Genomic DNA, 26,611 nt, shown 5'->3' on the forward strand with positions numbered 1-26,611 from the left:
GACCTTCAGATCGCTGGTATGTATAGAACCGATACCTCGCCATCAACACGCTCTCCCTCGAGTTAAGGTGCACCCGAACCAGTGTACACAGCTCCTCATACGACTTATCTGTGGGTTTCACCGGAGCCAGAAGATTCTTCATGAGGCTATAGGTCGGTGCCCGCAGACCGTTAGGGGCCGGCTTATATACAGTACTCCCAAGGGATGCTGGGATCCTTTGGGACTTCAGGGGATGCGCTCCCTGGTGGCGGAACATGCGAGTGCATGCTTTACAGGTATACAACAGAAAGTATTTTGAACTTTTAGACAGTAGGCTGCTTAATGTGCAATTATTATTCAACCTTTTTATCTGACATCTGTTCTGTAGCCTCCCTTTCTCATTGAATGATACTATTCCAATTACCGTTTCGCACGAAGATATCCAATGTGACATCATTGCCAATAGAAAACTTGTAAACAAGAACCACTCCTGATTTCACAGTTCACTGTAACATTACATGCAATCCATCATTTAGCTTGGATGAAATGGATAAGTTTCCTCTAGTTTTTCCCACTGCCATGCAGCACAATAGAAAGTACCACGCAAGAAGAGAAAAATTGTGGTTGTGGTACCATTAAAAGTATGAGACAATAGTAAAATACAATTTTCAGAGTTTAACTAGAATTTTAGCTCACAGAAAAAAATACTTTTGACTAGAAATAGCTGCTGGTAATATTTATAATAAAGAAACTATCATCAAAACTATTGTTCTCTGGCTACAAAACAAAATTTGACAACTTCTTTGAAAAGGGAGTTGGATAGGTATCTGAAGGAAAAAAGATTGCAGGGCTACAGGGAAAGGGCAGGCGAGTGGGACTAGCTGAGAATCGGCACGGGCTCAACGGCCTTCTTCCATGCTGTAACCATTCTATGGGCCCAAGTTTCCACAAGAAAAAAAACAGGCGCCCCCAAAAAAAAAATCGCGATTCTCGTGCGTTCTGCAGCTCCTTGTCTGCCTGGCGCGACGTGCAGGGGGGCGGAGCCTACACTCGCGCCGATTTTGTAAGTGGGAGGGGGCGGGTACTATTTAAATTAGTTTTTTTCCCTGCCGGCAACGCTGCGCGTGCGCGTTGGAGCGTGTGCGCACACGCGTTGGAGCGTTCGCGCATGCGCAGTGTGAAAAAAAACATTGGCACTCGGCCATTTTAGAAAGTGCTGCAGAAAACGTGAAGATTTGTTCTTGGACCCCTGCAAAGGCTTGTATTTTAATTTTATTGATATTTCTGTATGTGAGGGAGTGCTTTTAGCAGCACAGCTGAAGAAATCACCTGCTGAAATCAGTGAGTTCAGCTTTTCACTGCTAAACTTGCAGTACCTGTGCCTGCAAATTAAGGACTGTGTTTGGAGAAAAAAAAGTGCCAATTCAACTTTGCAATGGATCAACCTCTACCAAGAAAAAAGAATTTCTTACATGAGGAAGTTGAGATATTAGTGAATGTAATTGAGCAGAGATGGCAGGGGCTAGATACCAGCAACAGAGGTCGCATAAAAGTGCCACCAAAAGAAATGAAGAAACGGTGGAACCAAGTTGCAGAAGATTACTGCGCAGTGGTGCATACCAGGAGATCTGGAAGTCAGTGTAAAAAGAAATGGCACGACCTTGGTCAAGTAGTTAGTGTAAGTAGTATTTCCCATTTTTTATTTAATCGTAATTGTAACCTGGCTATCTGTATGTCCCACCTTGCAGACTGACACACTCTGTAAAAAGTTATATTTCACTCTTTGCAGAAGAAATTGGCCCACAACAAAAGGGAAGCAACTCGAACAGGAGGAGGCATGCCCAATCTGCATCCACTGATACCCTTGGAACAAAGGGTAGCTGCTATGATGAGTCGGACATGGAGTAAAGCAATTGGTACAGCACAAGCTGAGCCCGCACGCGAGGAAGAGGGTAAGTCCTGAAAATGCATCGTGGCCCTTTAAATCAACCTGCTGCCTGGCCTGCTATGTGTGAGCGTACTCATGCCACCCACCCGGCCCCCTCCCTTGCTGTTCAGCATTTGACTGTTCTGATGTATTTTGCAGAACATGATGATGATGATGATGACGATGCTGCTGCTGCCAACCCTGAGGATCCTGAGGGTACAGAACAAGGACCAGTACAACCAGCTGCAGACGATCCAGACTGGATGATGGCAGCGATGACTGAAATGTCTGCAGGGGGGAGCTTCCAATTTAATGTTTATGAGCCCCCATCAAGGGGCATCAGAGTTTCAACCCCTAGCATAGGTCTTGGTCCCACCATCCATGGTTTCGCTTCCGATGTTGCGGGTCCCAGTGGTGCTGCTGGTATAATGCAGCTTTCTACAGTCACTGCACTACCGTCCCAGCCTACGCCTCCTTCTCGCATAGGTTCTGGTTCCACCCGCTATGGTTTCGATTCCGACGCTTCGGGTCCGAGTGTTGCTGCTGATATCATCGAGCAGTTTACACCCATTCGTCCAACATCCCAGCCCATGGCTCGCACTCGAGCGCTGCCATCTGCAACACAGAGCATCCCACCATTCCAGCCCGAGCCTCTCCCTCCAGTTCAGCCATCTGGAACACAGAGCGTCCCACAGTCCCAGCCTGCGCCTCCCTGTGTAGTGGTGCCGCTTGCAACACCGAGCATCCCACCGTCCGTGCCCGCGCCTCCCAGTGTAGTGGTGCCACGAGGCAGACCCAGGCAGAGGAGGAGAAGGAGATTGGAGACACACTCTCCTGAGATGCAGCGTGCAACAGATGCGGCTCAGATTGTGGCATTGGCTATGGAGACCAATGAGCTTACCCGATCACTCATCGGTGGCGTCAATGCAGTAGGTGAAGAGTTGACGGGCCTGACGGGAGAAATAGCAGTAATGACACGGGAACTTAGGGAGGGAATGTCCGAGGGAGTGCAATCGACGGCACAGGTCATCAGGGAGGGCATGCAAGTGTCGGCACAGGCCGTCAGGGAGGGCATGCAAGTGTCGGCACAGGCCATCAGGGAGGGCCTGGTTGAGGTAGCTGCTGCAATAAGGGCACACAGCCCGGCCAATTAAATGACATCCCCATGAGGAAGTGAACGTTCACTGAGATGTGGATGAGAGATTGTTGCAGCCTTTCTTTGCTGCTTTTGTTCTTGTTCTTTATTTGCTGTAGTAACGTTTTTCAAATTGAAATTGTTTTGTAAGTTTTGTTACGTTACAACTTATAAGGGATCTTATGGTTTTTAAGTGATCTTATAGTGTAAATGCGCTCACATTTTTTTGTATCTTATTTAATTTTGCACCTAAAAAGTGATCCTGAAGTTTAAGTGTTCTTCAGAGTGTAAGATTTTTCAAATTGAAATTGTTTTGTAAGTTTTGTAACTTTACAACTTATAAGTGATCTCAGGGTTTTCAAGTGATCTTATAGTGTAAATGCTCGCACATTCTGTAAATTATTTAATTTTGCATCTAAAAAGTGATCTTGAAGTTTAAGTGATCTTAGAGTGTAAAATTTTTCACATAGAAAGTGTTTTGTAACTTTACAAGTTTATAAGTGATCTTAAAGTTTTTAAGTGATCTTCAAGAGTCATATTAAAAAGTATAGTTTGATACAACAAATATTTTATTAGAGTGACGTTAACTTTTCAATAAAATATTTTTTCATTAAAACTGTTTCATGTTCCATTAACACAAGTCAGTGACAATTTCTCTGCGAAAACGCAGCCTTTTCATACAATCAGCCTCGCTCATGTCCAGGTACGAGCGCCTGGTTCGATATTGTCGACGTGGGTAAGGTCTCCTGCCCATCAACCTACGGGCTACGACGTTCCTGTTGCGGTGAGCTCTAATCAATTCTCTCCTATGCAGTGAATTGATGGCAAACCATTGCATAATACGTGGTGTTGACAATGCAGCACCCATTCTGCAAATGTAAATATAAAACTGCCGATGTGGCTGCCTCTCCCTGTCCAAATGGTCTCAATCCCCCTCACAGCTCGAAGCCTGCTGCTGTATCTTTGGCTGCCTGCCTGCCCCTCCCCCCCTCCTCCCTCCCCCCACCTCTCCCTCCCTCCCTCCCTCCTCCCTCCCCCCACCTCTCCCTCCCTCCCTCCCCCCACCCCACCTCTCCCTCTCCCCCCACCTCTCCCTCCCCCGTTCGCGGGAACATCGCTGAGCTGACTAAGGCTTCCACCTCAAGTGGAAAGCTGTTTGCTGCCTCGTTACTGCCTGCCCCTCCCCCCCTCTCCCTCCCGTTCGCGGGAACATCGCTGAGCTGCCTGAAGCACTTTCACACAGGTAGGAAGATGGTTTATTTCATCTTTTCTTTGCTTATAAATGTTTATTCAGGTTGGATTTATTTGTATAATATTTGTATAAGTATAAATAAGGATTTATTGTCGAATTTAATGAGTTCCCTTCCGCCCCCCTCCCCCCCACCTCGTTCTGGACGCCTAATTTGTAACCTGCGCCTGATTTTTTAATGTGTAGAACAGGTTTTTTCAGTTCTACAAAAATCTTCACTTGCTCCATTCTACTTTAGATTGGAGTACATTTTCACTGTGGAAACTTTCAAATCAGGCGTCAGTGGCCGGACACGCCCCCTTTTGAAGAAAAAATTCTGTTCTAAAGTAGAACTGTTCTACCTGACTAGAACTGCAGAAAAAAAAATGCGGAGAATTGCGATTTCTAAAATAGTCCGTTCTCCACCAGCTGCCCCTAAAAATCAGGCTCAAATCATGTGGAAATTTGGGCCCAATGATTCTAACATACATTTTTCAAATTACTAGTAAGATGGCCATACAACCGATTCAACATGGAGACTTCAGAAACTCGTTCCACAGAGCCACCCACTGGCCATAGTCAGCAACTATACCATTATAGGTAACTGTTTATATATAGGATTTCTATTCTAGATAAGTACATAGGCAGTTTCATTGTTAAATGTTGACAGAAAAGCATGACCAGAAGTGCACAAGTACGCAAGATTTTTATTGTATACATGTAAACTTGAACATTAGGAAGACTGAAGCAATCATCTTTGACCCCCGCCATAAACTCCGTACCCTCGTTACCGATTCCCTCTCCCTCTCAGACACTCTCAGGTTGACCAGACTATTTGCAACCTCGGCATCCTATTTCACCAAGCTGAGCTTCTGACTCCATATCCTGTCCAGCACAAAGACCGCCACTTTCACCTCCTGAACATCACCCACCTCTGCCCATCTGCTGCTGAAACCCTCATCCCTGCCTTTATTAACTCCAGATTCGACTAATCCAATCCTCTCCTGGCTGGTCTCCCATTCTCCACCTGCCATAATCGTCACTCATTAAAAACTCTGCTGCCCATATCCTATTCCACACCAAGTCCTGCTCACCCCCGTGCTCACTAGCCTACATTGGCTCCTGGACCCTCAAAAGCATCTAATTTAACATTGTCATACTTGTGTTTAAATCTCTTCATGGTCTCACCCCTCCCTTCTAAATCCTCTTCAAATCTTAATCCTTCAAGAGCTTTGCATTCCTCCAAATCTGGCCTCCAATCCCTTCACCTCACTAATGGCAGACATGCTTTCAGTTGTCTAGGTCTTGTATTCTGGAAATCCTTCCCTAAACCCTTCCATCTCCTTCAAGACCCACCTTAAAACCCAACTCTTTGATCAAGCTTTTGGTCATGCCTCCTAATATTTCTTTCTTTGTTGCAGCGTTCCGTTTTGTCTGATTACTCCTCAGAAGTGCCATGAGATATTATTCTACATTAAATGCAAGCTGTTTTTGTTGTAACCTAAAAATACATGTGCAAGGAGAAACTAGTTTCCCCCTATATTTGCAAAACAGCTATAAGAGCAGCATTGAGTCGAGGACTATGAGAAGGTCTGTTTGCTGTTAAGTTTAACATTCAGATACTGAAACCCAGATTTTGCACATTTGCCATTAAAAGCTCATCTACATGGTTCTGTATTTTATGCTCAAGGCTGACTGTAAAATACTTAATCTATTCAAGATATAATTAAGGTACCAAAGTACCAGTGAAAAGCAGTATTGAACTAACACAAGTACCAATTCAGTGCAAATAGTCTCAGCATATTCAGCAGTTAATAACAAAGCCAACACAACACCTCACCTTGCAGCCTGTACAGCACTGAGTTGAATGACTGGATTTTCATTAGTTGCATTCTGCAATTATAAAGCAAAGTAAGGAAAAAAATGCAGACTTGTTTAACTTCTATACTACAGTGGTTGAAAAATAACATTTTATAAACTCTAGTCTTCTGTGTATTTAAACAATTAGCCTTGATGCACAAGAAACTCTTTCATAGGACGTCCCGAGTACCTGAAAGGCACTATATAAATGGCTACAAAATGTGACTTTTTGCAGAAATGTTCCTGGATTGCATTGCTTCACAAAGCTCTAATCCACTGCATCACACGGTTCACAAACCGTGAGTGCAGGGATGAAAACTGTGTTTTTGAAGTCACCGTGGATAAGAGTAAAAATGGAATATAGAAATGCAAGGGAGAACCTCATTAAAAGGAGTCAAAACTGGCCAGGAGGAGACAAGAATTCAGATGTTAGTGACTGGTTTTGAAATGAATCCGACTGCATTATAAACTACTGCAAATTCAGTAAAGCGGATTGGTTAAGAGGGACAAGAGGAGTGTGAAAGTGGGCATACTGATGTAACAGCACAGTGTCTAGTCATGGAGTGTGGATGGTTATGGACTGCAGTGTTAACTGCTTTATAATGAATTGAAAGCGAGAACTCTGAGATGTGAATTATAATCCGGTGTGAAAAAATAGCAGTAACGGTCAGTGTCAGCACCATTTTGTCATACTAAAGGAATGCTCCAGGATAAGGCCAAACAAATGCATGACTCAAACTGCTAACGCTCCTCTGGATTATGTACATTACAAAAAGAGCACAGCAACATTGGAATGGTTCTAGTCATCTTATTCTGGGGTCAGATATTAGGCTTTCAACTGTTCAAACTTTTATCTCGCTGTTTACAAAAGCTATCTGAGCTGCTGAATGAGATTCCTGCCTTATAATCATAACAAGTACCTAGTATTCTCAATGTAATTTTTTTTGAACTATAGAATAAATAACATGCATTAGTGCCTTATTTTACATTCATAAGTACAATATAAAAAGAAATGAACATATCTACTGTAATTACTTGGAAAGCAGCAGCATCATATTACAAAGATCCATCAAAAATTTCAGTTAAGTTTCCTTACCTGAAGAATAGCATCTAACGTTATATTTTGCTAGAAAATAAATTAAAAGCAAAATTAGACGACAAACTTTTTTGTCACCATTATTCTTGAGCGTTTTAACACTATGGGCCCAAGTTTCAGCCTCAGTTGCTCCTGATTTTTTGGAGCAACTGGTGTAGAACGGAGTATCTTAGAAATTTAAATTCTTGGCATTTAGTTTGCTCCAGTTCTAGTCAGTTAGAACAGTTTCACTTTGGAACAGAATTATTTTTTCAAAAGGTGGCGTGTCCGGCCACTTACGCCTTTTTTCAAAGTTTCGGCAGTGAAAACTTACTCCAAGCTAACTTAGAATGGAGTAAGTGAAGATTTTTGTATGCTCGAAAAAACCTTGTCTACACTTTAGAAAATCAGGCATAGGTTACAAATCAGGCGTAGGGAATGGGGGGGGGGGGGGGGGGGTTTAAAGGGAAGTTTACAAACATTAAACACTTCAGTTTTACAAATAAAGAGCCATCATCAATAATAAATGATAAAAACATCAATAAATCAACCAATAAATCAATCAAAAAAAATTAATAAGAAATATATATTTTTTTTAAATCAATAAATAAAACATTTTCTACTTACCGACTGCAGCACCGGGAGCCCTCCAACAGCGTGCTGGGATGCCCCCCCCCCAGTATGTCTCTGTCAGTGTTTCTCACTCTCTGTCTGTGTTTCTGACAGCGAGGGGAGGGGGATAGAGGGAGGGGGGGGGGGGAGAAGGGGAAGGGATGGGGGAGAAGGGGGAGGGAAGGGGAGAAGGGGGAGGGAAGGGGAGAAGGGGGAGGGAAGGGGGAGAAGGGGGGAGAGGAGAAGGGGGAGGAGAAGGGGAAGGGGTGGAGAGGAGAAGGGGAAAGGGGGGGAGAAGAGGAGAAGGGGAAGGGGGGGGAAAGGAGAAGGGGAAAGGGGGGGAGAGGAGAAGGGGAAAGAGAAGGGAAGAGGAGAGGGGAAAGAGAAGGGGAAAGGAGAAGGGGGGGAAAGGAGAAGGGGGGAAAGGAGAAGGGGGGAAAGGAGAAGGGGGGGAAAGGAGAAGGGGGGAAAGGAGAAGGGGGGAAAGGAGAAGGGGGGAAAGGAGAAGGGGGGAAAGGAGAAGAAGGGGGGAAAGGAGAAGAAGGGGGGAAAGGAGAAGGGGGGGAAAGGAGAAGGGGGGAAAGGAGAAGGGGGGAAAGGAGAAGGGGGGGAAAGGAGAAGGGGGGGAAAGGAGAAGGGGGGGAAAGGAGAAGGGGGGGAAAGGAGAAGGGGGGGAAAGGAGAATGGGGGGAAAGGAGAAGGGGGGAAAGGAGAAGGGGGGAAAGGAGAAGGGGGGAAAGGAGAAGGGGGGGAAAGGGAGAAGGGGGGAAAGGGAGAAGGGGGGAAAGGAGAAGGAGGGAAAGGAGATGGGGGGAAAGGAGATGGGGGGAGGGGAAAGGAGAAGGGGGGAGGGGAAAGGAGAAGGGGGGAGGGGAAAGGAGAAGGGGGGAGGGGAAAGGAGAAGGGGGGAGGGGAAAGGAGAAGGGGGGAGGGGAAAGGAGAAGGGGGGAGGGGAAAGGAGAAGGAGAGGGGGGGAAAGGAGGAGAGGGGGGGGGAAAGGAGAAGGGGGGGGGGGAAAGGAGAAGGGGGGGGGGGAGGCTGAACGGGCCGGGCCCAAGACTTCGGGCAGGGCCCATCCCCAGCACCAGATTTACGGGTAGGTTGGGTCGGGACGGGTCTGGGGTCCGGGGTCGGGAGCGCGGGTCGGGGTCGGGAGCGCGGGTCGGGGTCGGGAGCGCGGGTCGGGGTCGGGGGTGCGGTGGGAGGTCGGGTCGGTTCGGTTCGGGTCGGAGGGAGGGAGAGGGAGGTCAGGTCGGGTGGGGGGGGGGGGGAGCACGGGTCGGGTCGGTTCGGGAGGGGGGAGCACGGGTCGGGTCGGTTCGGGGGGGGAGGGAGAGGGAGGTCAGGTCAGGTGGGGGAGCGCGGGGCGGGTCGGGTCGAGTCGGGAGGAAGCAGGAGCTGGGCGTGGGAGGCAGCCTTATGCATGCAGCCCCAGTGAGGCCATTCGGCCGGGGCTAGGGGCTGCATGCTTTGGGCCCCTCCCACACAGTTTTGGGCACCTGGAGCTACTGCACATGCGCGCCCATTGTAGTGCCAATGTGCAGAGGTCCCAGCACCGTTTTCAGCGCAGGGACCTAGCTCCGCCCCCAACTGCTTGTGCTGCGCCGCGCCTGACTAAAGAGGACCATCAGGGAGCCGGAGAATCTGTAAGTTTTTTTTAGGCGCACTATGTGGCGCAAAAAACGGGCATCCAGGTCGGGGCTGCGCCTAACTTGGGCCCTATGTGCTAGATCTCATTGTGCACGTACAATCAGGGCTATTTATTGTCTATGATGATGGTCTAACATTGACAATTCCTAACAGTTAATGAACTCCATCTACCCATATGATTGCAGTGTCCGAAAAGCTACCCTGAATACTTTGGTGGAATAATTATTTTGACATTAGAAGCATCTAAAAGATTTTCCAGCTCCAAAAGCTAGACAGAAAACTTTATTGTAACAGCAACTGAATTGTATCATTAAATGGTTACTTAACATATTTATGCTGATCCATCAGTAACTCCAGTATTTATTAGAGAAATGGAATTGATGAACATGCGGTACCAGTTTATTAAAGAAGAAATGCCTTTTTTGGCTTATCTTGCTTTCCAAACAAAATTATCAGATATCATCTACAACCAAATTCAACTGTTGCAATTTACCGGGCATCTTTATAAATAAAAATCCAAGGCACAAAATCAATTAAATTAAGCTGAACTCAATGAGACTTTGTTTTAAAAAAAAGTAAAATAGACACACTACAGGTGCAGCGTCGAGAATCCGGAGTTCCGGAACGATCGGTGGCGGGGTCGTCCGGAATCCGTAAAATGTTTTGGAATTCGGACCAGACGACCCTGCCGACCTTGGGGCCCCGCCACTGCCCGACCTCAGGTCTCGCCGCCGCTGTCCTTACCTCGGGGCCTCCTGCTGGTCCACCCGACGACCTCCTTCGCCTGAACATCTCCTCGGTGGGGCCCCGCTCACCCGAACACCTCCTCAGCAGGGCTTGTCCACCCGAACACCACCTTGGCGGGGCCCCGCCCGACGCTAACAGCTTCTCGGTGGGGTCCCGCCCAGCGACATCCTCGGCGGGGCCGGATGGCCCGAACAGTTCTTCAGCGGGAATTCCCCTCCCCTTTCTGCCGTACCTGGACTCGGGTGTTTCCGGATTCGTGACGTCAGAAAGCAAATTGAAGTCCGGAAAAGCCCGGAATCCGAAACAGCCTCAGGTTCCAGATTTTAGGCGCTGCACCTGTTGCTCAATTCACACAGATTTTATATATCTTTTTATTTCTCGCTTTAGTAATTTTTTAAAAACCTACTTAAGATCTTGCCTGTTTTGCAGGACTGAAATTTATTGAGTGCAAGCTTAATGACAAATTTGCTTATCTTTCATGGCTGGCCATCTTTAACCTTTGTTGTTTTTCAACAAAAATGTAGACGCAGTATTTGCAAAATCAAACCCTGAAAATAGCCAATTTTTCAGCATTGATGGAACGCAGCAATTCAGGTGCATAGATTCACATCTCCTGCTTATGTATCGTTTGGTAAAAGTAATCACCACAAATGCAGTGTGATTTGTTTCACCATTAGCCGATTTTAAAAACTGATCCAGTGGCGGTTTAACAAAATGATAAGAATATGTACACCACAAATCACAATAAAAAAACGGTTTTAAAAAATTAAGATGTTTCCAATTCTTGAACTGAAGGCAATGCCTTTTTACAAAGAATGCTCAGTGTTGTCACTAGGATTTCAATATGTAAAAGTTTCACACAGCTAGAGTAGTTCTCTCCTTCAAAATGTTACATTTTGGTACCATGTCCACTTGAATACACCTTGAATTGTACCTGGGAAGAGCACTTTGAGCTGTGTAACGACGAAGTGCTGGTGATTACAGGTCTCTCTAGCTTTCACCAATCTGGACCCGTGTTACCAAACAGACTAATACTTCAAACTTCACAAGATCTCCTTTCTGAAAAGGTTACTGTGAAACAATTAGCGATGACATTAGATGCTACCCCTGCCATATCCCTGCATTGATTTGGGTTAATCTGTTATGTAGCAACTATTTGTAAAAATGTCCTTTGCACACAAGAAAACCTAGTGGTAAAAAAATGAATGCTTATATAGGTATACATATTACCCCATATAATGAACTCAAAGACAACACTTACAGCTTTGAAATCTCCATCCACATCAGAGTCTTCTAAACTTTCCTCCTGTGGCACGTTTCTTTTCTTGAGTAGATGTTCGTCTCTCTTGTTCTGAAAGTGACAAATAATCAGTTGGAAGGGGCTGTGTACTTGTGTGTACGCAATTATTCACACTCACTGTTCAGTTTCACAAATGAGCAAGCTACTTTTAAAACCTAAATATTAGAAATACATAATTGGGCCAAGATGAAATAAGAATCAAATCCAATATACTAATTATGCCAGTTTTCTCCTTGTATCACAAAAAGTAGACAGAATTAAGTGGGACTCAATTGTTTAACCAGAATATGGTTTATGTTATTAACCAATGCAATTTTGATCAGGAATTGATGCAAGCAGGTAATTATAGGGCAGTCTCAAAACTTAGCGATAAACACATCTTCAAACACACAAGTCAGAATTTCCAGGGTTCGCGTCATTTTGAATCCAACTTCGCAAGTTTCATCAATCAAGTTTCAGCATTGGCTCAATGGTAGCACCTCTGAATGAGAAAACCATAGGTTCAAGCTCCACACCAGGACTTGAGTACATAATCGAGACGGACACTTCAGTGCAGCACAGAGGATTGCTGCGTTGTCACAGTTGTCTGTCTGTCAGGTGAGACAAAAAACAAAGACCCGTCTGCCTGCTCAGGTGGACGTAAACGTGGGAGTGGAAGCAACTCCATGTTTGAATCCTTCCAATCAGGTTTTCGCCCTTGCCACAGAACCGAAATGGCTCTCATCAAAGTCACAAATGACGTTCTCCTCATCTTTCTTGACTTGTCTGCAACCTTTGACACCATCCTTCTCCAACGTCTCTACACCGTCTTCAAGCTGGGTGGGACTGCACTCGCCTGGTTCCATTCTTATCAATCTAATCGTAGATTGCAACGGCTTCTCTTCCCACTCCCGCATTGTTACCTCTGGTGTCTTCCAAGGATCTATCCTTGGCCCCCTCCTATTTTTCATCTACATGTTGCCCCTTGACGACATCATCCGAAAACACAGCATCAGTTTCCACATGTATGCTGATGGCACCCAGCTCTACCTCACCACCACTTCTCTCAACCCCTCCACGATCTCTAAATTGTCAGACCATTTGTTTAACATCCAGTTCTGTATGAGCAGAAATTTTCTCTAACTACATATTGGGAAGATCGAAACCATTGTTTTTGGTCCCCACCACCAATTCGGTTCTCTAGCCACCAACTTGGTTCTCTAGCCACTGACTCCATCCCTCTCCCCAATATCTGTTTGAGGCTGAACCAGACTGTTCACAACCTCGGTGTCATGTGCGACCCAGAAATTAACTTCCAACCACATATCCGCAGTATAACATCACCCATCTCCGCCTTTGCCTCAGCTCATCCGCTGCTGAAACCCTCATCCATGCCTTTGTTACCTCTAGACTGTACTATTCCAACACACTCCTGGCTGGCCGCCCACATTCTACCCTACGTAAATTAAATTGGCTGCCTGTGTCCTAACTTGCACCAAGTCCCGCTTACCCATCACTTCTGTGTTTGCTGACCTTCATTGGCTCCCAAGAATTTCAAAATTCTCACCATCATTTTCAAATCCCTCCATGGCTTCGCCCCCTCCCTAGCTCTGTAATCTCTTCCACCTCCAGCCCCATAATCACCCGCTCTAATTTCGTGGTGTCAAATTTTTTTCTTACAATACTCCTGTGAAGCACCTTGGGGACATTTTATTATGTTAAAGGCGCTATATAAATACAAGTTGTTGGTGTTGTTGTGTTTTTCAGGAGATTTTGTTTTATAAATATTGCAGCATTTTAATCGCAGAAACAAGTCAAAGACCAAACAAGAGAGGATCATGCATGTGAAAAGGGAAGTCACAGGCACAATTGAGGAGTATAAAAGATAAAATTCTGAATGTACAGGGAAGTAGTAAAATAGGAAGAACTACTGAAATCAAGCAGAGGAAGGCCAAGAAATTAATGAGACCCGAGGGAACATGCGAGGAATGTAGCATAAAATATGAAACACAACAAGAACGTGTTCTTTACGTAAATCAAGAGCAAGAGAAGGCTGCAGAGGTACACTGGACTATTTACCAGTGGCAGTGAGGTGGTGGTATCAGAGGACAAGCAAATGGTGGAATTACTACGTTATTTTGTGACTATTTTACCATTGGGAAAAATAAAGGAGAGGTGTCCGAATTCAGCGAGACAGACAACTGAAAACCCTTAGTAGCACAAGATAATGTGTAATACTAGGTAAAGCTTGGCAAAAAGGTTCAGGAAGCTAAAGGTAAACAATGATCCAGTCTCTGATCATTTCCATACAAGCGCACTGTTGAAATGGGGCAAGGGGCTTGCACATCTCCATCAATATTTTCAAAGCACACTGGAATTGGGTACAAAGTCTCAATGGGTTAAAAAGAAGCAAAACAAGTGACTTGCGCATCTTTTTAAAAAGGGGGGCTACGGATGACTCGTTAATTTGTACAAATCAATGGTTTTCACAAACCGCATGCATTTCATTTCTAAATATAAATGCAAATATTTCAGAAAGGCAACTTTTTTGAACCACACTGCTAGGATGCTGCAGTTATATGACATGCATATTACTAGGCCCAACTGGATAGTTATTTCACGAACCAAGCTAACAAGCTCACCTATTCATTTGCTGAAAATTACTTCTGTCTAAATTGAAAATATACTTATGACGGGTTGCAGAAATGCCCTTATAATGTGTTTATTGCAGTTAACTGACTTCAGTGAACGCAAGATTACTAAGTGGCTCCACAGAGATAGACTCCTGCAGGAATGCATGTGAAGGTACATCTTTTTTCATTGACGTTGCTGGCATGGTGGGCAAGGCCACATTTACTACCCATCCCTAGTTGCCTTGAGAAGGTGGGCCTTCCTCTTACACTACAAACTGCTATTTGTAATGATTTGATACAACTTCAGAAGGCAACTAAGAGTCAACGTTGGTGTGGGACTGGAGTCACATATAGACCAGATCAGGCAAGGATGGCTGGTTTCCTTCCCGAACAGACATTACTGAAGTTGGGTTTTTAATGACAATCTCATTCTTCTGCCAACTGATACTAGCTTTTAATTTCCAGATTTGTTTTAAACTGAATTTAAATTTTTAAACTGCCATGGTGGGATTTGTACCCTCTGGATTACTAGTCCAGTAACATAACCACTACACTACCATACCTACACAGGCTTTTTGAAACACCGTTTAAAATAACTTCAACAAGACAGATACTGCCACTTTGCCGACTGTGGCACATTGTAAAACACTGCTCTTATTTAAGCAAACACCAACTATCCCTACACCCCCAGCACTTAGAAAGCCTGGTTCTAAATGCTCCAGCACTGTAATTAACAAGATGACAATTGATTCCCAGGGTTTTATTTTTAATGACTTCTTTAAAGACCCTAAATTATTCATCTGGTTTTATTACCACTAGTATTGCTAGTATTGCAGCATCTTGCACATGGACCATCAAACAATCCTCTTGGGTTTTAAAACAAGAAATACATTTAATTTGCACACAGCATCAACATGCGACTTGCTTGCCAAAATGTTATTATCTGAACTAAGCGGCCACTTTGTCTATTAATACTAGTTATTAACCCACAAGAAACAAAAATTTGACCAGATGGCAGTTGGATTACACAACTTGATGTGAAGTCCAGCTTGATTAAATGCCTATCTGCTTCATTAATAGAATATACGAGCCTTATAAATCTGGTCTCCCATACCAGGATATCACACTCACTGCAGAGCAGCTTTTTAAAAACTTCCAAATGATTGAAAACAAGTTTTGGCCACACGTCCCAAAATCTAGGTAGAGAGAATAGTTAACTGTTGTGAAGTCCAAAGGGTTGGTAAGATAGCTTTACATTTGGCGCTCGTTTACTTTGGATCAACACTCGTGTTTCAGCTTCCCACATTGTTCCTAATCAATCTCGCTCCCTTATCCCGACAGCAGAATCCTACTTTTTTCTAGGTCTATCACCGTACCACCAGGGTAAGAAAGCCAGAGTCATCCGTGTAAAGATGGGGAGCTTTCATACAAACGCTCATCTCTGGCAATCCAAGCTGAACAAGCGGCAATAGAAAATCACATTAAAAAGGTCTGCTCCTGTGTGGAGTAAGCTGAGCTGAGCTATGTCAGTGGGGGCTCAACTGACCTTAGTATTCTTGGGCTTGGGGGGGGGGCGAAGGGTGGAGGGAGAAATCAGCAGAAGTTCTTATTCACAGTCATTGGCTCGATTGGTAGCACTCTCGCCTCCGAGTCAGAAGGTTGTGGGTTCAATTCCCACACCAAAGACTTGAGCACACAAAAGAAATCCAGGCTGACACTCCAGTGCAGTGCTGAGAGAGTGCTTCACTGTCAGAGGTGCTGTCTTTTGGATGAGACATTAAACCTTCTTAAGTGGGCGTAAAAAATCCTATGGCACTATTTTGAATAGGGGAGTCCCTGGTGTCCTGGCCAATATTTATCCCTCAATCAACATCACTAAAAACAGATTATTCGGTTATTAATCACTTTGTTGATTGTGGGAGCTTGCTGTGCACAGATTTGCTGCCGTGTTTCCTACATTACAGCAGTGACCTCATTTCAAAAAATGTACTTCATTTACAGTAAAGCACTTTGGGACTTTGGGGTTGTGAAAGGCACTATATAAATGCAAATATTTCTTGTCTATCGTTATCTACTAATGCTGTCTGAAAAGTCTGCGAGTACAGGTGTCTGAAGACAGGATCAGGTTTGGCTGTGAAACACACCCATCCCAGTCCAGTATCCTTCCAGTGCTCACAGTCCAGTGCCAAGCCCTGAGGTGGTCTGATACTGGAGTGGCACTGAGCTTCTTAAATTCACAATTAAACAGCTGAAGCTAGTGCTGTGTCCCAGAAACCAAAGCATGTCTTAATGCACGGTGAAGTCGCCTTATAAAGGAGCATCAGTCAGACCCTCTTCAGACTGCCGTGCATACACTGGTGAACAGATTTTAAGTGAACATGACTGGGTGAAGTAGGGTGTGTGCATAGGACGCACGATTGTAGATGCAGTACAGTGGTATTGAGCTTTTGCGGGCATGCAGCGTGCTGCCACTACAAGTTAACTTAACACGGTTAGTATGAGCAAGGCACACGAGTATGGAATATGTCTCATTCAGACGAACAGCAGGCTAAAAATTAGGATGGCGAACTCTTTGCTATCAGATGATGCAGTATCTTAAATGGGTTTATACAACGATAACAGCTTTTCCTTTTAATAGGGCCAAGTTTCGGTCGGAGTTGCTCCTGTTTTTTTGGAGCAACTGGTTTAGAATGGAGTATCTTAGAAATTGCAATTCTCGGCATTTAGTTTGCTCCAGTTCTAGTCAGTTAGAACAGTTTCAGTTTGGAACAGATTTTTTTTTTCAAAAGGGGGCGTGTCCGGCCACTTACGCCCGTTTTGAAAGTTTAGGCAGTGAAAACTTACTCCAAACTAACTTAGAATGGAGTAGGTGTAGATTTTTTCAGAAAAACCTTGCCTACACTTAGAAAACCAGGCGTAGGTTACAAATCAGGCGTAGGGAATAGGGGGGTGGAGGTTTAAAAGAGAAGTTTACAAACATTAAACACTTCAGTTTTACAAATAAAGAGCCATCATCAATAATAAATGATAAATACATTAATAAAACAACCAATAAACCAATCAAAAAAAATTAAAAAAAAAAATTTTTTAATTAAAAAATCAATAAATAAAACATTTTCTACTTACCGACTGCAGCACCGGGAGCCCTCCAACAGCATGCTGGGACGCCCCCTCCCCCCCCACCCCACCCCCAGTGTGTCTCTATCTCGCTGTCTGTCTGTGTGTGTCTCTGTCTGTCTGTGTCTCTATCTCTCTGTCTGTCTTTGTGTCTCTCACTCTCTGTCTGTCAGTGTCTGTGTTTCTGACAGCGAGGGGAGGGGGAGGGGGAGGGGGAGAGCGAGGGGAGGGGGAGAGAGGGAGGGAGAGGGAGAGAGGGAGGGAGAGGGAGAGAGGGAGGGAGAGGGAGAGGGAGCGAGGGAGAGGGAGCGAGGGAGGGAGAGAGGGAGGGTGAGGGAGAGAGGGAGGGTGAGGGAGAGAGGGAGGGTGAGGGAGAGAGGGAGGGTGAGGGAGGGAGAGGGAGGGTGAGGGAGGGAGAGGGAGAGAGGCAGGGAGAGGGAGAGAGGCAGGGAGAGGGAGAGAGGCAGGGAGAGGGAGAGAGGCAGGGAGAGGGAGAGAGGCAGGGAGAGGGAGAGAGGCAGGGAGAGGGAGAGAGGCAGGGAGAGGGAGAGAGGCAGGGAGAGGGAGAGAGGCAGGGAGAGGGAGAGAGGCAGGGAGAGGGAGAGAGGCAGGGAGAGGGAGAGAGGCAGGGAGAGGGAGAGAGGCAGGGAGAGGGAGAGAGGCAGGGAGAGGGAGAGAGGCAGGGAGAGGGAGAGAGGCAGGGAGAGGGAGAGAGGCAGGGAGAGGGAGAGAGGCAGGGAGAGGGAGAGAGGGAGGGGAGGGGAGGGAGAGAGGGAGTCGAGTCAGATCGGGTCCGGGCCGGGGGGGGGGAAGTGGGGGTCGGGTCGGGGGGGGGGGGGGGGGGGGAAGAGAGAGCCGAGTTGGGTCGGGTCCGAGGGGGTGGGAGCGGGGGTCAGGGGTCAGGAGTCGACTCGGGTCGGAAGTCGGAGTGGGAGCTGGGGGGGGGGGGGTGTGGGTTGAGAGCCAGCTGAAGGGAGGAAGCAGGAGCTGGGCGAGGGAGGTGCAGCCTGATCCACGCCGTACCAGTGACCCCATTCGGCCAGGGCTAGGGGCAGCGTGCTTTGGCCCCTCCCACACAGTTTTGGGCGCCTGGAGCTACTGCACATGCCCGCCCACTGTAGCGCGCCTGTGCAGAGGTCCCAGCACTGTTTTCACAGCTTGTGCTGCGCCGCGTCCAGCTCCAGAGGACCTGCAGAGAGCCGGAGAATCGATAAGTATTTTTAGGCGCACTTTCTGGCGCGATAAACGGGCGTCCAGGTCGGGGCTGCGCCAAAACTTGGGTCCAATAAATCTACCATTAGTTGCTGTTTGACATCAGACCATGGTGTTACTCTATATGCTGAAAGTACATGGAAATCTAAAGCTGCACATTTTAATTGCACTATTGGAGCTGGTATCACCGCGATTTTCCTTATGCTGACATGACCTGCATCACACCAACATCCAAGCTCTGGTCTTGCCCCATTTTTACTTTATGCAGATCACTGTATAATTTTCACCGAAGCTGCCCCCTGTACCACCGCGCTATATTATTCTGATTAGCATCAGTTCTTTTCCAATCAAACACCAGAGCTATAGCCGGGTACAGTGCAGTCCATTCAGCTCTGCCACACTCAATGCGGTGCAGGCAGACAGTATAATTTGGCACTCCCATCACCACACAAATGCAGCTAGAAAGAGCAGTATGACAGTGTAGTGGTTATGTTACTGGACTGGTAATCAGAAGCCTGGAATAATATTTCAGAGAACATGAGTTCAAATCCTCCCCGTGACATTGAGAATTTGAATTCATTTTTTTAAAAACCTGGTGTCAAGTAAAAATGACCATGAGTTGTTGTTTTGTCATTAAAAACCCAAGTAGCTCAAGAATGTCCTTTAGGGAAGGAAATCTGCTATTCTTACCCAGTCTGGCCTATATGTGACTAGTCCCACATCAACATGGTTGACTCTTAACTGTTATGCACTTCTAAGTGGGAATATTCAGACTGAAAGTCAAATTTTTATGTTTAAACAGACTGAGATTTTCTGTGCAAGAAGACATTTGCCTCCAGGCACAATTTAAATGTTTACCAGTTGGTGAAACTGCTGACTGACCAGCAGATATAATAAAGAACTTTTCACCATTGACATCCAGTCCCTCTACACACATACCCACTCATCCCCCCCCACCGCCCCCCCCTCAAATCAGGATGGCCTGTGAACCCTCCACTTCTTCCCTGAACGGAGGCCCAACCAGTCCCCATCCACCACCACTCTCCTCCGCCTGGCTGAACTTATTCTCACATTGAACAACTTCTCCTTTGACACCACTCAATTCCTCCAAATAAAAGGTGTTGCTATAGGAACCAGTGTGGGTCCCAGCAATGCCTGCCTTTTCGTGGGATACATGGAACATTCTTTGTTCCCTCCCTCTTCGCTTTTCCTGTACATCTTGTATTTACTGTTTTTATTTTCAGACATTAATAGTGTATTTTGCTTTTATATTATATAATAAAGAACTGTTTTGATAAGCTATATATCTAGTACACTGTATTCAATAGGGCTTTATTTTTTTTTAAAGCCTTTGGAGGGCTTCCAGATTCTATCCAGCATGTGACCGGACTAGTGGTGACACTATTGAGAGAACTGGCTAGGAGAGCTGTCTGCCTGGCATTTGAAAAACAAGTCACAATTAGGTGTGACCACTTCAATCTTTACAGCCCTGAACCTCGAGTTTCCCAGTTTTCAATCTGACCAATCTCGAACATCACTATGAACTTATCACCCAGTGGTCAGAAAATCGTGGAGGCTCCGGAAAAATGGGAAGTTTAGAATGTAAGCATTACAAAGGTTAAAATGAAACTTTTGAATGAGGTATAATAAAGAGAGAAAGAAAACGATTGAAAAAGAGTCAAGAGGAAATGTGGAAAGGCAAAATCAAGGTGCTCAGAAACAAACTGCTTAAAACCGTTTTTCAATTCAAGGGTTTACATACCATAGAGTTTGTAACGAACAATTAAGTATTTATTACTGGTATATGGAGTTTAAAAATAAAATGGAATGAGCTGGTCAGCCCTAGAAGCCTGCAGTTCTCAGGGCTCCAATGTCTTATTTCATATTCTTTCAAAGTCGCAACGAGTAGAGTAGCAATTTTGAACAATTCTAAGACTGCTGGTACTTTGAATTTGCCTGCATTACAATCCAGGCTGAGTAAGTGGGGAGGAAGAGAGAACGCGAGAGCATCTCCTACTCTTTGGTTGATCTAGTTCATTAGGTTAGTTAGGTTGAGGCCAAGGATAAACAGCTTGTTAGTGCTTACGGTACAAGATTCGCAATGCTGAGGTCAGGAGTTCAAATGCAACTATGGAAAATTGGGAATTAAATAAATGTGGGAATTTGTGGGATAATTGTGAAAGCTGCCAGATTGTCATAAAAACCCAACTGGTTAACTCATATCCTTCAGAGAAGGGACCGTAACTGCTGTGTTCAAGATATTTTCCCCACCCCCTGACTATATGCCAGCTAAGTAGCAATGAGACTTTTTCTCCCTTCCCTCAATGTAATGAATCAGAAACTCAGGAATAGGAGAAATTTCCCCACATACAAAATCCACAGACACAAGCATTCCATTTTTAGGGGTGATCTTATTGGGAGAATTTGTAGCAGCTCATTAACATCAATGCTGCATTAAGTAACAGAACTGTCACTGTCCAATATAACTGCCACCCCTACCTGGTCTTACAAACATGTCCACACTATTTTGGTTGACTCTTAATGCCCTCAGAGCAGTTTGGGATGGGCAATAAATAATTCCTTGCCATCGTCAACAAGAGAGACAGAGGAAGGTTTTGCACTCTATAGTTGACCTATTAACCTATTAATGCCTGTTATACCTCATGTGTACGACCAAATTTGGGAGACTCAAATGACCAGTTAATTTCTTGTCACCAGCTAGGGAGGGATGTAACAGCACCCTGTTGTGACAGTTTTACTGCATTTCAAAACTGTACATTTCCTGTTGTGGGGAATGTAACTATGTAACATAGCCTATGGTAACCTGAGTTTTTCCCTGTACGCATTTTGGCTGCCGCTTCGGACCCGAGCTTTCACTTCTATTTCCATTTATTTCTCCTGATTTCTCTTTTCTTTCTATCCCGCCCTGACCGTTCTCTCCTGTCGTCACGCCGCCTTTCATCTCTCCTCTCTCGGATACTCTGTCCTCCTAAAATCCCTACCCCAACCCTTCATTACTCTTCGACCTTCCTACTCTCCTGCTGCCATCCCAGGTTCAACTCCCTTTTAGACAAGCCTGCAGCTTCCCTCTCTGCCTCTATTGGCATTCGCCGAAGGGCCCATCGTGGCACTCTCCTCACGGGCACAACCCCAACTGTTCCATCCTACGCGGTCACCAACCTAACCGCCCAGTTTGCCAGCAGGGAGCTAACCTTACCAATCTCCTCCCCATCCAACTCATCCTTCCAAGCGCTGACCCTGTGTATGCTGGCAGTGAATCAGCCATCACCAATCCTCTTCGAATCTCCTTGCAGAATGTCCGTTTGCTTGCGAACAATGCCCTTGCCATCCATGAGCTTATTGTGGATGATTGTATCGATATCATGGCCCCTACAGAAACTTGGCTGAGGGATGATGACATCTTACCTTTAAACGAAGCCGCCCCGCCTGGCTATACCTTCCACCACTTGTCCCGCCCAGACCGCCATGGTGGCGGTGCGGCTATCATCACCAAAGCATACCTTGGTCTGTCCCCCTACTCCTCTTTTGAACATCTCAGCTTATTCTCGCCTCTCATTTAAAATTCTCGTTCTCTACCGCCCAACCAAGTACGATAAAAATGTTATTGCCATGATATCGTCCCTCAGCCTCTGCACAGAGCGATTTTGCATACTCGATGATTTCAACCTCCATCCCAATTCATCATGCTCTCTCTCCTGTGAGTTCACTATTTGCCTGTCCTCCCTTAATCTCTCCCTCCATGTGAACTCTCCAACCCATTTTCAAGGCTACCCCCTTGACGTTGCCATCTCTCCTCGCCTCGTTATTCCTACCGTATCAATTGCAGATAAGGCCATCTCTGACCATTCCTTGTATCACTCTCCATCCACATCCCCCTTCTCCCACCTAACCCTACTCCCTTCTGCATCCGCCCCTGGAAATAGTTCTCTCCAAACTCCCTTACAACTGCACTTATCAACTCCAAACTGTCCAGCCTTTGGCCCTCCTTTCACCATGACTTTTCTGCAGCCACCGATCTGCTCAACCACACCCTCACCACCACCTTTGATGCCCTAGTCCCTATTAAAACCATGACTGACTCTCACCCTGGCCGTTCCCCCTGGTACAGGCCTCATTTTCACTCCCTCAAGTCCAAGGGGTGCAGACTAGAACGGATGTGCGGGAACAACTGGTTTAGCCATTCGCCGCCAGATCTGGCTGCACCACATAAAGCATTATCGGGTCGTACTCTTGCCTACAAAAACTGCTCACTATTTCAGGACCATTCTGGAATGTAAAGATAACCCCCGGTGACTATTCTCTACTGCTGACCGTCTCCTTAAACCCTTCTCCCCTGTCTCCTCCACACTCACCAACAAGTGCGAAGAGCTCATGGATTTCTTTGTCTCAAAGATTGAGACCGTCCGATCTGCTGCCTCTGCGAGTTCCCTTCCTTTCCCAAGCCCACTGGGCCAACTTCCTCTGAGGCTCCCCCTGCCCTAGCCCTAAACTCACATCTTTCTCCAGTTTCTCTCTGATCTCCCCTCTTGATCTCGCCATGCTCATCTTGTCCATAAGACCCACTTCCTGTTCCCTTGACCTTATTCCCACTAAACTGCTGACCACCCAACTTGCTTTTCTGGCTCCCATGTTAGCCGATATTGTTCACGGTTCTCTCTCTTCAGATATGGCCCCCCTCTCCTTCAAATCTGCCGTCATCACCCCTCTCCTCAAAATAAAACTCATGACCCCACTGTGCTTGCTAGCTTCCGCCCCATCTCCAACCTCCCTCTCCTCTCCAAAGTCCTTGAATGTGTTGTCGCCTCCCAAGTCCGTGCCTATCTTTCCCGGAATTCAATGTTTGAATCTCTTCAATCTGGTTTCCGCCCTGCCACAGTCCCGAAACAGCTCTCGTCAAAGTCACAAATGACATCCTTTGTGACTGTGACAAAGGTAAACTATCCCTCCTCATCCTTCTCGACCTGTCTGCAGCCTTTGACACGGTTGACCACTCCATCATCATCCTCCTCCAACGCCTCTCCACCATCGTCTAGCTGGGTGGGACTGCACTCGCCTGGTTCCATTCTGATTTATCCAATCGTAGCCAGAGAATCACCTGCAATGGCTTCTCTTCCCACTCCCGCATCGTTACTTCTAGTATCCCCCAAAGATCTATCCTCGGCCCCCTCCTATTTCTCATCTATATGCTGCCCCTTGGCGACATCATCTGAAAACATAGCGTCAGTTTCCTCATTCAGGCTGATGACACCCAGCTCTACCTCACCACCACTTCTCCATGGTCACAATCTTCCCCACCGAGATGCCTGCGCTCCTCAAATTCTGCCCTCTTGAGCACCCCTGATTATAACTGCTCATCATTGGTGGCCGTGCCTTCAGCTGCCTAGGCCCCAAGCTCTGGAACTCCCTCCGCCCCAAGATGTGGAACTCCCTCCCTAAACCTTTCCGCCTCTCTACCTCTCTTTCCTCCTTTAAGATGCTCCTTAAAACCCACCTCTTTGACCAAGCTTTTGGTTATCTGCCGTAAATTCTTATGTGGCTCGGTGTCACATTTGTTTGTTTTTTCTTATAACTCTCCTGTGAAGCGCTATGTTAAAGGTGCTATATAAATACATGATGTACATAATTTTATGTTTATTAGACATAATGGCCTTCCATTGCTGATATTCTCCTGTTCTGATGTGCCAAATTCCACAAAGCCTATCGGGCGTGCAGGGTGTACGGCAGATTTGCACAAAGCAAGACTAACTGGACATTTGGATCATAAAATGGCAAGTTTGTATAAAACTTTTCTTAAAAATAAAAGTACTTAATTTCATTTTGGCAGCTCTAACACAAATTCTGGGCAGTTGAAAAGAAAAAATTAGAACACGCCAAAGAATTCCAAAAAAGGACTGATGTTCAGTAGCAGATACGATCATATAATCAGCGAATGGAGCAGGAAACAAAATAAATCCCACTTACAAAGCTTTAAAACAGTACAACACATACCGGGCCTGATGATCAACAGCAGACAATGTGTGAATAAGCCTGCAAAGGACTGCACTGCTATTATTACTGCAGTGTGGACATGACTGCAGATCAACGCAGCGCACGGCGATCAGCATTTACATCGACCAGTATTCCTGGGAAACAACCTGATGACAGACACTCCTCCAGAAAGATATAAAAAGGGGGGGAAAAAAGTGTGTGTCTATATTGCAAGCATTCATACAATCAGCCCATTGGGCTTTCACAACTGCTAGCAGATGTCAGAGAAGAGGCAGACTCTCCTCTCATCCAGGGTAGCACAAGAGGATTTTGTTCTTAAAGAGTACTTGAAGGATGGGAGGAAAGACAAACAGATCCACGCTAGTTGCCATGTGTGCAAAGTCTGCAGACCCAGTGTAGTTGCAATGCAAGTATCAGAACAGCAGTGACACCAGCCTCACAAAGGCCAAGGACTGTCTCATTGATAAGTCTGGGCCAGACGGGGACCAGTCTGGGTCAGGCAGGTACTAGTCCGGACCAGGCAGGGACCGCCAGACAGGGACCAGTCCGGGCCAGGCAGGGACCAGTCCGGGTCAGGCAGGGACCAGTCCGGGCCAGGACTGGCTGCAGAGGAATTGCTCAAATTTACAAGTCGGATTGGGGTCAGTTATTCTTCCTTTTTGCTAGTTTTATAGATATCAAAGCTGAGAGTGAAATTATGTCAAAACATATATCGGCACTGCTAGTCAACTTGTCATTTTATTGTAGATACTGATCCTACCAGCTCACTTTAGGAATCCGTGGTTTCATCATCCAGAACAGCCACGTTTGGATCCAGTTTAGACTGATGGGATGAACGTTTCCTCTGTCCTGGCCAGCATTTATCCCTTGGCCAAAACCACCAAAACAGATTAAGTGGTCATTTATCTCTCTGGTTTTTGTAGGGGCCTCACTGTGCACAACTTGGCTGCTGCGTTTGCCTACAAGGTGATTGAGCACACTTCAAAAAGAATTCATTGGCCGTGAAGCCAAGGTGTCTCTCGAAAGGCATTATATAAATGAAAGTTGTTTCTTCTCTCTTTCTGCTTGCTGCAACACAATGATATCAGGGCTTAAAGGGTTAAATTATGAGGACAGGTTGCATAATCTTGGCTTGGCTTGGAAGGTTGAGGGATGATCTGATTGAAGTGTTTAAAATGATAAAAGGGATTCAATAGGGTTGATACAGAAAAACGATTTCCTTTGGTGGGAGAACCCAGAACAGGGGACACAATCTCAACGTTAAGTATCAGGCCATTCAGGAGTGAAATCAGGAAGCACTTTTTCCACATAAAGTAGTTCAAATCTGGAATTCTCTCCTCCAAAAAGGCTGTAGATGCTGGGGGTCAATTGAAATTTTCAAGACTCGAGATCGAAAGATTTTTATTAGGTAAGGGTATCGAGGGATATGGATCAAAGACGGGTTAATGGAGTTGAGGAACAGGCTTGAGGGGTTGAATGGCTTACTCTGTTCCTCTGCCTACATTCAGCACAAACCAACAATTCGAGGCAAACCACAAAGATGGGTGCTGGGGAAAACTGGTCGGAAAATCCCACTAGCGCAGCAAGGATTGAAGATCTAACCTTGCGGTTACAGTATATTCATTGAGTAATGGCATGGCTGATCTCAGCTAAAGCTGGGAATCAAAGGTGAAATTCCCAGCAAATCCCTCACCGCAAAACTGGGCAGGCACAAGTGCACTTAGGGCACACAGCGACATGGCAAGCTTCTGGGCTCAGCTCTGCCATTACAAGGAGGTATCCTTAGTACAGAAGCTTACCAACAGGATTATGGAGAGGTGGAAGGGAAACCAATTCCCAGTCACACTCACAGACCTTCTATGATATGTCAACCTTGGCTCAGTGGGTAGCACACTCTCCTCGGAGTCAGAAGCTTGTGGGTTCAAGATCCACTCCAGAAACTTGAGCACACACTCCAGGGCAGTGCTGAGGGAGTGCTGGACTGTCATATATAAGAACATAAGATTTAGGAACAGGAGTAGGCCATCTAGCCCCTCGAGCCTGCTCCGCCATTCAACAAGATCATGGCTGATCTGGCCGTGGACTCAGCTCCACTTACCCGCCCGCTCCCCATAACCCTTAATTCCCTTATTGGTTAAAAATCTATCT

At 45.9% G+C, this 26,611-nt stretch overlaps 1 protein-coding gene across 1 annotated transcript in view; it reads right to left on the minus strand.

Annotated features, from left to right (window-relative positions):
• LOC139276276 (importin subunit alpha-4) overlaps positions 1-26,611 on the minus strand; it is a 92,521-nt gene that overhangs the window by 50,974 nt on the left and 14,936 nt on the right. Inside the window, exons 3-5 of the mRNA XM_070894026.1 lie at positions 11,475-11,564; positions 7,226-7,255; positions 6,110-6,162 (exon numbers count right to left, since the gene is read on the minus strand). Coding sequence (XP_070750127.1) covers positions 6,110-6,162; positions 7,226-7,255; positions 11,475-11,564 — 173 coding nt within the window. The remainder of the gene's footprint in view (positions 1-6,109; positions 6,163-7,225; positions 7,256-11,474; positions 11,565-26,611) is intronic.

The sequence above is a fragment of the Pristiophorus japonicus genome, chromosome 11, assembly GCF_044704955.1.
Source record: "Pristiophorus japonicus isolate sPriJap1 chromosome 11, sPriJap1.hap1, whole genome shotgun sequence".
Classification (NCBI taxonomy): Eukaryota; Metazoa; Chordata; class Chondrichthyes; family Pristiophoridae; genus Pristiophorus; species Pristiophorus japonicus.